This window comes from Pongo abelii, chromosome 1 (assembly GCF_028885655.2).
Source record: "Pongo abelii isolate AG06213 chromosome 1, NHGRI_mPonAbe1-v2.0_pri, whole genome shotgun sequence".
Lineage (NCBI taxonomy): Eukaryota > Metazoa > Chordata > Mammalia > Primates > Hominidae > Pongo > Pongo abelii.
The window spans coordinates 193130310-193145913 of NC_071985.2; the positions used below are offsets into that span (position 1 = coordinate 193130310).

At 44.3% G+C, this 15604-nt stretch overlaps 1 protein-coding gene across 2 annotated transcripts in view; it reads right to left on the reverse strand.

Annotated features, from left to right (window-relative positions):
* SMAP2 (small ArfGAP2) overlaps nucleotides 1–15366 on the reverse strand; it is a 49758-nt gene extending 34392 nt beyond the window's left edge. The window contains exon 1 of one of the 2 annotated variants that reach the window (XM_002810985.5): nucleotides 14841–15365. In XM_002810985.5, the coding sequence (XP_002811031.2) occupies nucleotides 14841–14943 (103 nt within the window). In that variant the 5' untranslated portion in view covers nucleotides 14944–15365. Of the gene's footprint in view, nucleotides 1–14840 lie in introns of both variants that reach the window. The other variant, XM_054537456.1, reaches the window with a different exon arrangement.
* Nucleotides 15367–15604: the final 238 nt, after the last annotated feature.

The window sequence follows — 15604 nt, forward strand, 5'->3', positions numbered from 1 at the left end:
GTGTGTCCGGAGTTTGTTCCTTCTGATGTTCGGATGTGTTCCGAGTTTCTTCCTTCTGGTGGGGTTCGTGGTCTCGCTGGCTCAGGAGTGAAGCTGCAGACCTTTGCGGTGAGTGTTGCAGCTCATAAAGACCGTGTGGACCCAAAGAGTGAGCAGCAGCAAGATTTATTGCAAAGAGCAAAAGAACAAAGCTTCCACAGTGTGGAAGGGGACCAGAGCAGGTTGCCACCGCTGGCTTGGGCAGCCTGCTTTTATTCTCTTATCTGGCCCCACCCACATCCTGCTGATTGGTAGAGCCCAGTGGTCTGTTTTGACAGGGTGCTGATTGGTGTGTTTACAACCCCTGAGCTAGACACAAAGGTTCTCCACGTCCCCACCAGATTAGCTAGATACAGAGTGTGGACACAAAGGTTCTCCAAATCCCCACCAGAGTAGCTAGATACAGAGTGTCCACACAAAGGTTCTCCAAGTCCCCACCACAGTAGCTAGATACAGAGTGTCGATTGGTGCATTCACAAACCCTGAGCTAGACACAGGGTGCTGATCTGTGTGTTTACAAACCTTCAGACAGATTACAGAGTGCCGATTGGTGTATTTACAATCCCTGAGCTAGACATAAAGGTTCTCCAAGGCCCCACCAGAGTAGCTAGATACACAGTGTCCATTGGTGCATTCACAAACCCTGAACTAGACACAGGGTGCTGATTGGTGTGTTTACAAACCTTGAGCTAGACACAGAGTGCCCATTGGTGTATTTACAATCCCTTAGCTAGACATAAAGGTTCTCCAAGTCCCCACCAGACTCAGGAGCCCAGCTGGCTTCACCCAGTGGATCTCGCACCCGGGCTGCAGGTGCAGCTGCCTGACAGTCCAGCGCAGTGCGCCCACACTCCTCAGCCCTTGGGTGGTCGATGGGACTGGGCGCCATGGAGCAGGGGGCGGCACTCCTCGGGGAGGCTCGGGCTGCACAGGAGCCCACGGAGGCGGGGGGAGGCTCAGCATGGGGGGCTGCAGGTCCCAAGTCCTGCCCTGTGGGAAGGCAGCTAAGGCCTGGTGAGAAATCAAGCGCAGCGCCGGTGGGCCGGCACTGCTGGGGGACCCAGCACACCCTCCGCAGCCGCTGGCCCAGGTGCTAAGCCCCTCATTGCCCGGGGGCCCGCCGGCCGCTCCAAGTGCGGGGCCCGCCAAGCCCACGCCCACCCGGAACTCCGGCTGGCCCGCAAGTGCCACGCACAGCCCCGGTTCCCGGAGCTGGCTCCCTCCACACCTCCCTGCAAGCTGAGGGAGCCAGCTCCGGCCTCGGCCAGCCCAGGAAGGGGCTCCCACAGTGCAGCAGTGGGCTGAAGGGCTCCTCAAGTGCGGCCAGAGTGGGTGCCGAGGCCGAGGAGGCGCCGAGAGCGAGCGAGGGCTGTGAGGGCTGCCAGCACGCTGTCACCTCTCAATGTGAAAGTGCCGGCCCATCTTGCTGTGGTATGACCCATAAAGCTGTTCCTTATGTCCCTTATGGGGAAACCAGGGTTCTCCCGAATTCCCCATTCCTTGCCTCAGCAGACATCTACTGCAATGAAGCAGTTCAGAATGATAATGACCATAGCAAAGCCATCTATCTCTACGTGGGCTCAACCCAGAGAATCCCCTTGGTAACTTTTTAAATGAGAGGGCCCACTTGACTACTCAAATCTGAACACATAAATAACCCATCACTCTAACAACAACACAAAAATTTATACTTCCTTATTTGTATTGTTAAAAAATTGAAAACTCAAATATTAACAATTGGGCAAGAGATAATGACATATTCCAATGATGGGATACAATAAAGGTATTTACATGTTTTTAATGTCATGAAATAAGCTTATAATAAATGTTAAGCAAAAAAGAATGATATAAAATCATTATGGTATAAGCTCAAGTAAATGGGTGATAAGAATTATGAAAACTAAGGCTGGGCATGGTGGTTGATGCCTGTAACCCCAGCACTCCGGCAGGCCGAGGCAGGCAGATGATGTGAGCTCAGGAGTTCGAGATAGCCTGGGCAACATGGCAAAACCCTGTCGGTACTAAAAATACAAAAATTAGCTGGGCGTGGTGGTGTGCACCTGTAGTCCCAGCTACTATGAAGGCTGAGACAGAAGAACTGCTTAAGCCTGATAGACAGAGGCTGCAGTGAGCTGAGATCGTGCCACTGGTACTCCAGCCTGGGCGACGGAGTGAGAGACCTTGTCTCCAAAAAAAAAAAAAAAAAGAATTATGAAAAATACCTTCAGCATCATTATATTTTTCATACTTTCCAGTGATTTTTATCATGGATAGGTTTCAGAATCATAAAAGAGAAAGTTGTTGTTGTTGTTTTAAAAAAACCAGCATTTACTGATGTTTAGGTTATAAGCACAGGGATCCTCCCATCTCCCCAGCTCCTAAAATCCCACAAGACAGAAAACAACTGGTCTGTTCCTATGGCAACAAATCTTTTTTTCCTTAAATGTATGAGAAGTCTAATGAAACTGGGACCTATTTTTACTCTGCCCGTAATATGGACCCTTGATCTGAGCCACTTGTGTCAGGCTACTTCTGTTGAGACTAGGCTCAGAACAAGTTAGAATGCTCAGAGGAGCCAAGCTGGAGTCTTCCTGATTCCAATGTTTCATTTACTGAAGCTTCCCTTCTCTTTCATATAATCTGGGAATGTTAATACTGTAGTCACACTACAGGAAAGACCTTTCCTTAAGTTTCTCCTCCATCTGTAACGGTTCCTCTAACCGAACTCTTCATGCCTACTTTCAGAGAGACAAAGTCAATCCCTGTTCCAAACAGCTAATCTTTCAGTAAAAATGATTTCAACATAGCAGAAGAGCCTGAATCTCTTAATTCATCCTTTCTTAAATCAGCCGTCACACTCAAATTGGTTTCCGTCAGCTCTGCTGTTTTCAGCTATTTTGAACAAAAGCATCATGGTAAGAACAGGGAGTTTCCTTCCTGTTTCTCTTCTCAGGGTTTGTGTCAGTTATAAGGAGTGATAAAGTGTCAACAACAACAAAAAGACACCAATGCCCCCTTCTCTGCAAGCTTTATACTACAGCATATGATGTCACTAGTTCACACAGAAAATTCTGTAAGAAATTATTTTTGAAGGCATAGAACAAAAACAACCACCTAAATAATATTAAGACAAAATTTCCTTAACTCAAAACTAGAAACACTAGAGAACTCATTTCTAAATCCACACATTTGGGGACTTCCAGTTAGACAAGAAAAGAGGAAGTTAAACAACAAAATGTACTGTGTGTGCACTTCAGACCACTGAGGTGAAGTAACATTGTAGGATTAACATGTAAACCCACATCTAAAGATGTAAGCTCTGTGGTAGAGGCCTGGGGATTTATGGTCTTCCATCACCAGCAACTGCTGCAAAAGACAGCATGGCTATTTGAAGAAAAGGAAAAGAAAAGGTGCTCTATTTGCTCAAATCACCATGCTAGGACACACTTATCAGCTACGGCTGAGAGTAGGTCTCTCTCCTTCTCACATTTGCTTCACTGTTTCAATACATCATAAAATGAGAGCATTACACATTTGGTTTGTGGGTGAGGGGGAAATGACATGAGGCCAGAGGAACCCAGTTCTCATTGTTTCAGATTAAGAAATTTCTTTTTGGAAGCTTTGACCTGAAATGTTTTTTTAAAAAAGTATTTTCCAAGTAAGCTTATGAAATCCAGAACTTAAATAAACTGTATTCTATATGTATTTAAAAGCAAACCAGAATTCTTATAGGAAATCTATAAACTGAGGGGAAAAGAAGGCTATGGTCAATAAAATTTGTCAGAGAACCACTTAACATTAATTGAAAATGAAAAAAGCAACAATAATAAAATTCTACTGCTACCCAGTGACATGCTAAAAAGGTGGGATTCCAGGGCAAGCTTCAGCCACACATGAGGGAGGATGGGGGATAAGGGGAAGAGCTGGACAAACTGAAGACGACCACCAGAGCAACCTTACGCTGACAGATGGCCACAGCTGAGGCAGATCTGGCTCATCTCTGGGGCTTTCCACTGGGGAGAGACCTGCAGTTCAGCCATCAGTTGACCGGCATTCACAAAGCCTGTGGGGGAAACACAGGATCCAGAAGAGTGGGGTAGGGAAGGAGAAAGTGTGGGAAACGGAATAGTCAAACACAGCAGTGAAATATTATATTTATTAAATATGAAGCTTCAAAAATGCATAGATGGACCTCTTAAGTTGAAATGGACCAGTTAGTTGAAAAGAACCGGTACTCTGGGAAGCAGTCTGATAAGCTTTTTCAAATCCCAAATTACATTTTCATTACACCTGTGAATTATAGTAACACCTGCCAAGAGGAAATGAGTTTTTTGGAGAAAAGAAAGAAACAAGGAAACCTATGCAATTGTTACAGTTGGTAACTTCACTCAAACAAGGAGAGTCCTTTATCTGTGGCCTCTGTGGGAAGTAACAGCCTAAAAGCCAACATACTCACACTGCACTGAAAACTCTGCTGGCCTAGTTCCACCAATTCCATTAATATAGCAAGGGCCCAAATGCAGGTGACCTGATTGACAAAAAAAGCACTTCTAGAAAGGGCTGAACTTGTCTCATATAACTCATTAGACACTTTTATAATCAAGTAGAAAACAAGTAGCCACAACTTGGAAAGCTCTGCCCTTAAATGGAGCAGCAGCAACATTCCTTACAAGACAAAATATTTTTTCAGGTCAGGGTAGAAGAAAACAGACCCAGTGATCTTGCCTCCCTCACCCAGTGCAAACTTATCTGAAGTTGTGGGGTAAAACAAACAAATCAATAAGACTAGTTAAACTGACATGCAGCACAAGATAAAACAGCCACACTGCAGTTACCTTAACTACAAAGAAAACGCTGAGCTGAGGCCCGGGCTTGGTGGCTCACATCTGCAATCCCAGCACTTTGGGAGGCCAAGGAGGGTAGATCACTTGAGGCCAGGAGTTGAGACCAGCCTGGCCAATGTGGTGAGACCCTGTCTCTACCAAAAATACAAATAATTAGCTGGGCATGGAGGTATACACCTATAATCCCAGCTACTTGGAAGGCTGAGGCATGAGAATCACTTGAACCCGGGAGCCAGAGGTGGCAGTGAGCTGAGATCGCATCAAAGCACTCCAGCCTGGGCAACAGAGCAAGACTCTGTCTCCAAAAAAACGAAAGAAAAAAAAAAGAGTGAGCTGTACCATGTTTTAAGGCTGCAATCCTCAACATTCTCTGTGTATGGCTTCTGTGTTACTAACTCAAGCTGTCCAGTTGTAGATATACTCAATGTGGATACACCATACCTAAGACTTCCCAGAATTGACAGGGTGGGAACTTATTTTCTGAGTAACCAAACGATAAGTTGCTCCTGGCAGCAGCCAACAGTCAAATACATATTCAATACAGGAGCCAATCTGCCTAGTCATACCCCCTAAGTATACAAACTATGACTGAGTTGTTACATTACTTCCTGGGACTAATAATTGTTTCAGCAACAGTCAAGATCCTTTAGAAGCACGCAATGTTGTATCTGCTGTAAAACCCTTCTGTTCTCTTGTCCAGAATAATTCAAATACTATAAGGGGAAAGAAATTACATCTTGGAGAATTCAGTGCCTTTGTGTCTTTGCCTGTTTGCACTGGGATCCCTCCCTTGCTCCGCTTGATCACAGGGAACTACATCTCCCAGGCTCCCTTTGCCAACTGATTTCGGGATAAGTTCCATCAATGGGAGGCACTGATGAGGATAAGAGGCAGGACCAGGGAGCAGCCAGGGTAATACGCTCTCTCACTCGGCCTACTTCCAGCTGCCACCAGACAGCTCCTCTTTCCATGCTTCCGCTCACACCAGACCACTCGGACTTCCAGCCCTTCATGACACCACTGCACCATCTATTTTCCTTGAGGGCATAGTAGTTCCCAGGCATTGCTAATCGATTGGGTGCCTCACCAGCCCCTGTTCAGCTTCTTGGCTCTTCTAGCAGCCTTGTAACCTACTCCCTATTTTAAATTCCCTCTGCTTATAAGACCAACAGTGGCTTCTGTTCCTCTGACTGGTCCTTGACTGACATAGGGCCTTCCAAACATATTTTAAAACTTATTTTTCAGAAAATTAATAGCTTTCCTAAGAATTAAAACAATTATTCAGATAACCTAGAAAAGATCTCTTCTAATATGAAACAAAACATTTACAGATGACAAAATCAATTCATGCATTCAAACAAATATTTACTGAGAGCCTGGTCTGTGCCAAGCACTGTTCTAGGTGCTGGGAACACTACAGTGAACAAAACAGGCATAGGCCCCTTCCCCCTAGCTTACATTCTAGGGATGTGTAAAGTGTGGCACATTATGATTTTAAAAATTAACCAATACAGGACTGTTGCTTTAACAATAGAGGAATTTGGTAAAAGTAGATTAACTTTAAGATGTTCTACTCTACAAAGACTTGGTTCTTACCTTTTCAATGTGGTATGAACTGTCACATTCCAGGGGCCAATACAGAACTTCTTCAAAGCTAGTATCTAGTTAAACTGACCACTTGATCAAACAGTAATACAACTGTGATAAGGATTTAAGCAGACACAATAACAAAAGATAGGCACTGTATGCTTACAGTGTAAAGCATATGCATGTTTTATGCAGATTCTTGCTTGGCATCATTTTTACAGGAAATACCATTTGGAGGAACTGAGTCTGACTCAATAAGTCACTTTATCTCTTCTCATAGCACAGGTAGAGTCCATCAACGTAACATACAAAGCCAGTGGCAGTGTACATAACAAGTAGAATGTCGCAGTCACCGATTGCATGACACGATTTCCAAGATGGAATTTTCAGGCAGAAGAACAGAAACAGACAATGACTCATGTGATGAACAGTTATATAGACAACTGTGCCCAAGAAAGCTGCCACCTACATACATTTTCATAATGACATCAGATGAAAAATGCAGAAAAAAGGTAGTTTTCTGATTTATCTAGAAAAAAAAGATTTGCTGAAAAGTATATATACTGAGAGATGAGACTGCAGCTACCTGTTTATGCATCCTAAGAACTGAGCAACCAGGAGCACACATCAGGTATTCCAAATATGACCTGCTTGAGGCTAAGGGCATGTTTAGCCTCAAAAATCAACATCAAGAGCTCCAGAAATAACATAATATCTACTGCTGGCACTTCACTAGACTTATGCTAAAATAATTTAATGTACCCACAAAGGTACATTTCAATGGAGAATTTAATGGGCACCATGCTCAGACCTTTCTTACTATTCAGTGATCAGGAAGCGTTTCATGCCTGCAATATTTATAACCCCATGTGAATGGCAGGTGGACCTACAATACTATGGGCTTCTTACACAACAGGAAGTCTAAAGCATAGTGCATATTCAACATCTCAATGCCACGAAGCAAGTCAACCACAGAGCTCAGGTTTTAACCTTACAGGATCCTGACTACCTGTCAAACTCTACCCCTCATCACTCCTCAACATGCAGTCAAAATATACTAAAGAATCCCCACACGCACACACACAAAACAGTGCACCTTCAAGGCTTTGCACATTCTGTTCCCTCTTCCTAGAATGCAAAGTTCCCTAAATTCGCTTGGCAAAGTCATGCTTATCCTTTAAGACACAGCCTACTTTTCTCTTTGAAGCCATGACTTCCTGAGGAAGACTTCTTTGCCTTCTTCAGTGCTTTCATTTCTCCCTGTATACCATGCCACAATAATTTCTATATTGCATCATTTATATTTGTATGCATCTGCTTCCCCATTAGACTGTAAAATCCTTGAGACCAAAGACCCTTTCTTTTAATCTATATGTCTCGGTACAATGTCTGAGAAAAAGTAGGTAGTAAGTGCTTAAGAAACATTTTCTGAATGACTATATGTAGTGGGGGATCTCAGGCTTGCGAAGTTCCCCTAAAAGATATTACATTTTCTATTCTTCATCTCACTGGCACCAAATGGTATTTAAAGGGCAAGGAGAACAAATAGGAAAGTATCTCTCAGGGAACAGGTTTAATATGTTGACATTAAAAGACAATCTAATGGGGATTTTGATAAATCACTTTCAGTAAAACTATCAATCTAACCATGACTGTCAGAGTTATAGTGCACTAGCTGTAAAAACCCAGAAATATATGTGATCTTGGCTAGAGAAAGGCATTTAACAACTAGAAATGGAAGCAGAACTCCTTCTGTTGTTTAGCGCCATTGAAATTTTTACTTTTTAAAAGGTGCCACAGGCTGGGCATGGCAGCTCACACCTATAATCCCAGTACTTTGGGAGGCTAAGGTGGGCGATCACCTGAGGTCAAGAGTTCGAGACCAGCCTGGCCAACATGATGAAACCCCTCTCTACTAAAAATACAAAATATTAGCCGTCTCTAATCCCAGCTACTCAGGAGGCTGAGGCAGGAGAGTAGCTTGAACCCGGGAAGCGGAGGTTGCAGTGAGCCAAGACCATGCCACTGCACTCCAGCCTGGGCAACAGAGCGAGACTCCATCTCAAAAGAGAAAAAAAAAAAAGTGGCACAGATACAGCTAAAATAATTTAAGATTGATAGGAAAGTTCATTCCTAAGGAATATTTAACAAGCAATGACTTGGCTATCAACAGAAAACAAACGTAAAGCAAAGCTAAAGATTAATGTACATGAGTTAAAATTTAAGACAACTATGAGAAAATTTCTACACAAAGAAATTCCCTGGTCTAATCTTTCCTACAAGTTTGAAATCGGGAAACATTCAGAGACCATCCTCAAGGGTACCATAAAGCACATTTGCAAAAATGCCAGAACTCCATATATAGGAAATGGTTTTGGCTTAAAGACTAGGGAATTACTGGGTGAGTCATTCTAACTGTGGCTTCCAGTAACCAGATTATCTTACAAGGGAATAGAGTCAAAAGTAAAACTAATAAAATCAAGATTAAAAAATTTATGATCAGCAATGGTAAAAATAAATAATGCAGACATTTGAGTAACACATTAGTTTACAAGGCACTTTCATTTTTCAAACTAGGAAAATTAAGCTGAGAAAGTTAGGTGGTATGTGGAATCAGGTCACCAAGCTGCAATAAGCAAAGTAAAGGAATTTAACTGGCTGTTCCAATACCAAGTCTACAGACTCTTCCATTACTCTGCCTCTCTGCCATCTTAACAGTAGGCTTATATGTGTCTATGGGCCTAGGACACTTTCTAAGATGCCTTCAAAGACAGCAGTGTCCGCTGGGCATGGTGGCTCATGCCTGTAATCCCAGCATTTTGGGAGGCCAAGGTGGGCAGATCACTTGAGGTCAGGAGTTCCAGACCAGCCTGGACAACATGGTGAAACCTTGTCTCTGCTAAAAATATAAAAATTAGTCAGGTGCCTGTAATCCCCGCTACTCAGGAGGCTGAGGCAGGAGAACTGGAACCCGGGAGGTGGAGTTTGCAGTGAACCAAGATTGCGCCACTGCACACAGCAAGACTCCGCCTCAAAAAAAAAAAAAAAAAAAAAAAGAGAGAGAGCAGTGTCTTCCAAATCATTTAAGAATATCTTTCAACTTAGTCAAGACAACTTGGTCATAGCCTTAGAAAATACCTTCAAAGAACAAAGCACTCCTCAATGTGCATGGAAAGTGAATGCTCTCCATGTTCTGTTGATTGAAAAATGCAGATGTCAAGAGCTGTGGGTAATATGCTACCATTTGCATAAAAGCACTGCAAAGGAATATATTTAAATGTAGTTGTTTGTCTATGCATACATTATCTCTTAAAAGTCACGTAAGAAATTGCCAACAATGGGCTAGGTGTGGTGGCTCACACCTGTAATCCAAGCACTTTGGAAGGCTGAGGCTGGTGGATCACCCGAGGCCAGGAGTTTGAGGCCAGCCTGACCAACATGGTGAAACTCCATCTCTACTAAAAATACAAAAATTAGCTGGGCGTGGTGGTGGGTGCCCAGCTACTCGGGAGGCTGAGGCAGGAGAATCACTTGAACCCAGGAGGGAGAGGTTGCAGTGAACCAAGATCTTGCCATTGCACTCCAGCCTGGGCGACAAGAGCGAAACTCTGTCTCAAAAAAAGAAAAAAAAGAAAAGAAATTGCCAACAATTGTTACTTCCACGGAGTGAAAATGGTGGCTCAGAGATCAGGGACAGCAGAATGATTTTATACCGCACATATTCCCCTTTGGCCCTTTTGGATTTTGAACTACATGAAAGTGCTACCTTTTTCAAAAAGTACATTTAAATGTAAATTTAAAAATATATAATAGGAGTTGGAACAGAGGCAGTGGTTGGGTGGGGTGAAACATTTCAGAGATAGGATGTAGCAGAAGAAGGGAAAAGCAAAAAATTATTACACTTTCTGTCGGACTCTAGAATTTCATGTGGTGTTTCAGTCTGAAGTAAATACTCCTCAAGATGATCAAATGTCTTGTACTCTTAACTCTTTGCTCTGCCGGGTATGATGTGTCACACCTGTAATCCCAGCACTCTGGGAGGCTGAGATGGGAGGACTTCTTCAGCTCAGGAGTTAGAACTAGCCTGAGAAACATAGTGAGACCCTGTCTCAATTGTAGATAAGCCAGTAAATAAATCTTTGCCCATCAAACAGCTCTCAATTTCTCACAAACCTTGACACTAAGAAAGGAGTGTCCCAATAGTGGACACAAATATTTAGGTCATCAGAAAGGTATAGTCAGCCCTCCGTTAGAAATGGGTTCTGCATCTGTGGATTCAACCAACTGCAGATTGAAAATATTCGAAAAAATGGCTGGGCCCCATGGCACACGCCTGTAGTCCCAGCACTTTGGGAGGCTAAGTGGGAGGACAGCTTGAGCCCAGGAGTCTGAGGCTACAGTGAGCTATAATCGCACCACTGCACTCCAGCCTGGGCGGCAGAGCAAGACCCTGTCTCTAAAAAAAATAAAAAGGAAAGAAAATATTCAGTAAAAAATGGATGGTTGCATCTGTACAGAACATGTGCAGACTTTTTTCCTTCTCATTATTCCCTAAATGATACCGAGTAACAACTACTGGCATAACATTAACATTGTATTAGATATCATAAGTAATCTAGAGATGATTTAAAGTATAAGGGAGGATGTGTATAAGTTATATGCAAGCACTACACCATTTATATCAGGGACTTGAGCATCTGTGGATTTTAGTACCCCAGAAGGTTCCTGGAACCAATCCCCCATGGATACCAAAGGACAACTGTAGATCCTTTCATGGTAAGTAAGATAGTGTCCAGTTTAAAACACAGTCTCTGAAGGGGTGGCTTAGCAGTTATTCCTGACACACTGATAAAATCTGGAACTGCTGAGCTAGAAGTTAAAACTTGGACCAGTATGACCCCAAGTACAAAGGAAGTATGACCCATACCCAAAAATGGAACCCAGTCGCAATCAGCCAGAGTTATCATTGACATATGTGGAATTTGCAGTAGTTTTGTCTTCTGTTCTATCACTACCTAAGTCAGTCCAAAAGTTCACCCTAAAAGTCACATTAACCCCAGGGCTTTGGGTAGTGAAGAAATCACATCTTGAGCCTAGAGCAAATCATACCATTTCTTAAATAGGCAGCCCCAAAGCAGTTTCCTTTCCCACACTGAAATTACTGGTATGGTTTAGTGGTCCCAGAAACTGGTTAAGACTCGTGCCCAGGACAGTTAAAAACCCCAGGATCAACAAAACTTGTACGAAGTAAAAAGAACACATGCCTGTTCTCTATTCTGATGTTTATTTGTTGTGTTTTGTTTTTGAGACAAGGTCTTGCTCTCTGACTCAGGCTGCAGCACAGTGGCACTCAATCATGGCTCACTGCAGCTTCGACCTCCTGGGCTCAGGTGCCCAGGTGATCCTCCTGCCTCAGCCTCCTGAGTAGCTGCGACCACAGATGCACACCACCACACCCAGCTAATTTTTTAATTATTTGTAGAGACAAGGTCACACTATGTTGCCCAGGCTGGTCTTGAACTCCTGGACTCAAGTGATCCTCCCTCCTTGGCCTCTCAAAGTGCTGGGATTACAGGTTTAAGCCACCACACCCAGCCTCTATTCTGAAGTTTAAATCACTTACCTTAAAAGTCAACTAATAAATGTTCCTAAATAAGTATAAGAATTTAAAAATAAAAGTCATTGCCAAAGAGTTATATTTTGGAACACTGCAAAAATACCTGCTCATAGGTCGATAGTCTATGCCACATCATCTAACTGGATATTAATAGATGAGCAATCACTCACCATATCCTGTACAGTTAACTTCCAATTTTTTAGGAAAGGACACAGGAATACAGGTAAATAAACTGAAACCCAATTCTCATTTTAGCCCACACTTTTTAAATTCCTCCTCCAATGAAATGTATTTTTTATCAGTGCTAACAGGTAACAATTTATTGATCCAAACATCTTTTCCTTCAACAATCTGATAGTTGTCCAAATGATCATTATGACAACCAGAATTAGAAAACAGTAGGGGAAAAAGAGTGAGAGGGCTTGGAGGGGTGGAATGGGATAGGTAATTCATAAATTGGATAAACAGAGGCCTCAACAAATGCCTATTTGTCATAATTGAAAGATGACTGACCCATTGTCATCTCATTTTTAATACAATGACCAAGTCCCTGAAGCCACCCCGTAAAATGTAAAACGAATTTCTGAAAAGAAATTGAGGATCCAGGATTCTACCATCAACAGTAGTTAATAAAGTTTACAAGCCAGCAGTTACTAGTTCTCATTAAGAATTAACTGATATTTCATAACCTGATCCCCAGTAAGCTTATTAATAAAAGCAATGGAAATTTCGGGCTGGGCATGGTGGCTCACGCCTGTAATCCCAGCACTTTGGAAGGCTGAGGCGGGTGGATCCCTGAGGTCAGGAGTTCAAGACCAGCCTGGCCAACACGGTGAAACCCTGTCTCTACTAAAAATACAAAAATCAGCTGGGCATGGTGGCGGGCGCCTGTAATCCCAGGTACTCGGGAGGCTGAGGCAGGAGAATCACTTGAACCTGGGAGGCGGAGGTTGCAGTGAGCCGAGATTGCACCATTGCACTCCAGCCTGGGCAACAAAGCGAAACTCTGTCTCAAAAAAATAAAAATAAAAAATAAAATAAATAAAAAGCAATGGAAATTTGGAGGAAGAAGTAGTGAATCAGCCTCTCTCTTCCATATGCTGTATTTTATTAGAATATGAGTAAGTATAAAGGTAACATGAGAAATGGGGGGGGGGGGTTCTAGTCACCAAAATGGCATCTGACTCTCCAAATGCAGCAATGCTCACTCCAGTGGGTTGCTTCACTGTGACTCAAGATCTGTCAAATGAGGACATAAGGGAATTTGAATAAAGCCAAGATACACTCCTAAAATAAACCAAATCTTCCAATAGACCTAACAGAAGATGTAACAAGAATCAAGAAACTAACCTACTCAACATAAATTGATTCTAAAATACTTTTTAAAATGAATTATTGCTAATGCAAAAATTCAGGAAAGAAGTCTAGGAATTTGTTTTCCTAATGGCACATTCCATTTATCTATTGGTAGAGGTCACTAAAATACATTACTAGGTGTCTATGTATCCCTCCCCTGTTCTCCTTTTATAACCTTATTCTTCAAAAATAAAAGGTAATTAAGTGAAAGCATCAATTAAATATGTCCTTCCTTTCTCAAAATAGATAAATACGAATATAACTGAATATTTGTTTTATAGTATATGCCCACTACGCTGTGCGGCAAACAACCATGGCAAATCCACTGCGTTATGAACAAAAGTAAATTAATAGTCGCCCTCAAAATATAACTATCCATTTCTACCCAACCAAAGGGAAAATAATTTTCCCAATCCTCCAATTATATGCCAAAATAATTAGAAAATACAGGAAAAAAAGATTCATAGAAGCTTGTATAAATGTCAAGTGCCAACATTTCACTAATAACCAAGATTTCCTATTGTACTGACTTTTAATTGTATGAAATCATGAATCTTCTAGGGCACAGAAAACAACGACTAAATGGTTCTGCCAATTTACAATGATCATATTTCACCTTTAGAAGTGTAATCACCATGGAAGCAATGAATTCATCGAATTCGTCTTTCTCTCTCCACTGATTAAACGGATCCTGCACTACAGGCATAATCGGCTAGTTTCTGCCACCACTCATACATAGGCCTCCAACAAGCACTCTACAAGCCAGGGCTACACTGCCTAGAAATCCGCACTGTGTCACCGCATAAGGCAGTTTCCCGCTGCACACATCCAGGAAGAATAAAGTCACCTAAGCACTCTTGTCAGATCTTAGCGAGGCTGCAAAATGACAGGAGTTGCTAACCAAATAGCAGGAAGCAACAATCACCACCTTTAAAAATCATTTAAGCGGTTTTCCTCTCCGCCATCTCACTTCCCTCCTCCTCCTCCTCCTCGTCATTCTCTCTCTCTCTGTCACACACACACACACATACACACACACACACGCACTGCAGTTCATCCCCAGCTTTGCAAGTGACATGCTGGGAGGTCTGGACAGCCGGGCCCAGAACTCATTCAGAGCCCTCAAATACAGACATTCTCACCTGAACACGCCAGGCAACTTCCACCTGCACCATCACCTCCACCCTCCCCGACACACACACACTCGCCCTCGCAAGCTCTCCCCATACCAACCCCCCAGCTGCAGAAAGCCCAGCAGGCTCATTGCAAGCGCAGCACGCGTTACCACTTATAAGCCAAGTTGGGCGGCCTAAGCTTCAGAAACCTCCTCTTCACGCAGCCCACACCCACCACCCCGGCGCGGCTGGACCCCTGGCCCGCCAGGTGGGATGCGCTACCTTTAGACTGGCAATCTGCACAAAACTTGTTATCCTCCTCCAGCAGCAGGTTGGCCAGGACAGCCTGGTACCGATCCACGTCCTTCACCGACTTGCCTGTCATGGCCAGGGTGCCGGCGGGGGCAGAGGGCGACGCGCCCTCCTCGCCCCCAGAGACCCCTGCCTCAGTCCGGGGGTGAGGACTCCCGGTCCCCCGCCCAGGGGCACCTCCTGAGCGGGGAGAGCCCTCTCCTCCGGCCCCGCCGGACGCCCCTTCCCGGGTCGGGGGCGTCCGTCCCCCACTCCGCAGCCCCTCGGCGCGGCGCCCCTTGGCGGGCTTAGGGACAGGCCCGCGTCCAAGAGAGGCTGCGGGGCCAGAGACCCTCAGCCCAGGCAAAGGCGGACCACGAGCCTCCTGGGTGCCGGACGCAGAAATGACCCTCTGGCCGGCCTGTCTGCTGGCCTCGCGTCCCGCGCCTCGGTTTCCCTGGCAGCTGCCGTCAGCTCCGCTACCACCTCCGCCTCCTACTTCCGGCAGCTCTTCCTCCCCACCTCCACCCTGCCCAGCCCGCGCATGCGCCCCGCCCCCACCGCGCCGCACTGGGCTCTTCCTTCAGCTCCGCCTCTCGGGAACCAATCCGTGGAGAAGCGGGGGGCGGGGCTTGGGTGGGGGCGGAGGGAAGGGGTGGGCACGCCCCCTGCGTGTCCTTGGAAGAGAATGAATGGAGCCTGGTAGAAAGGGACTGGAGGGAATGGAAGAAAGTGAAGGAAGACAACAACTAACA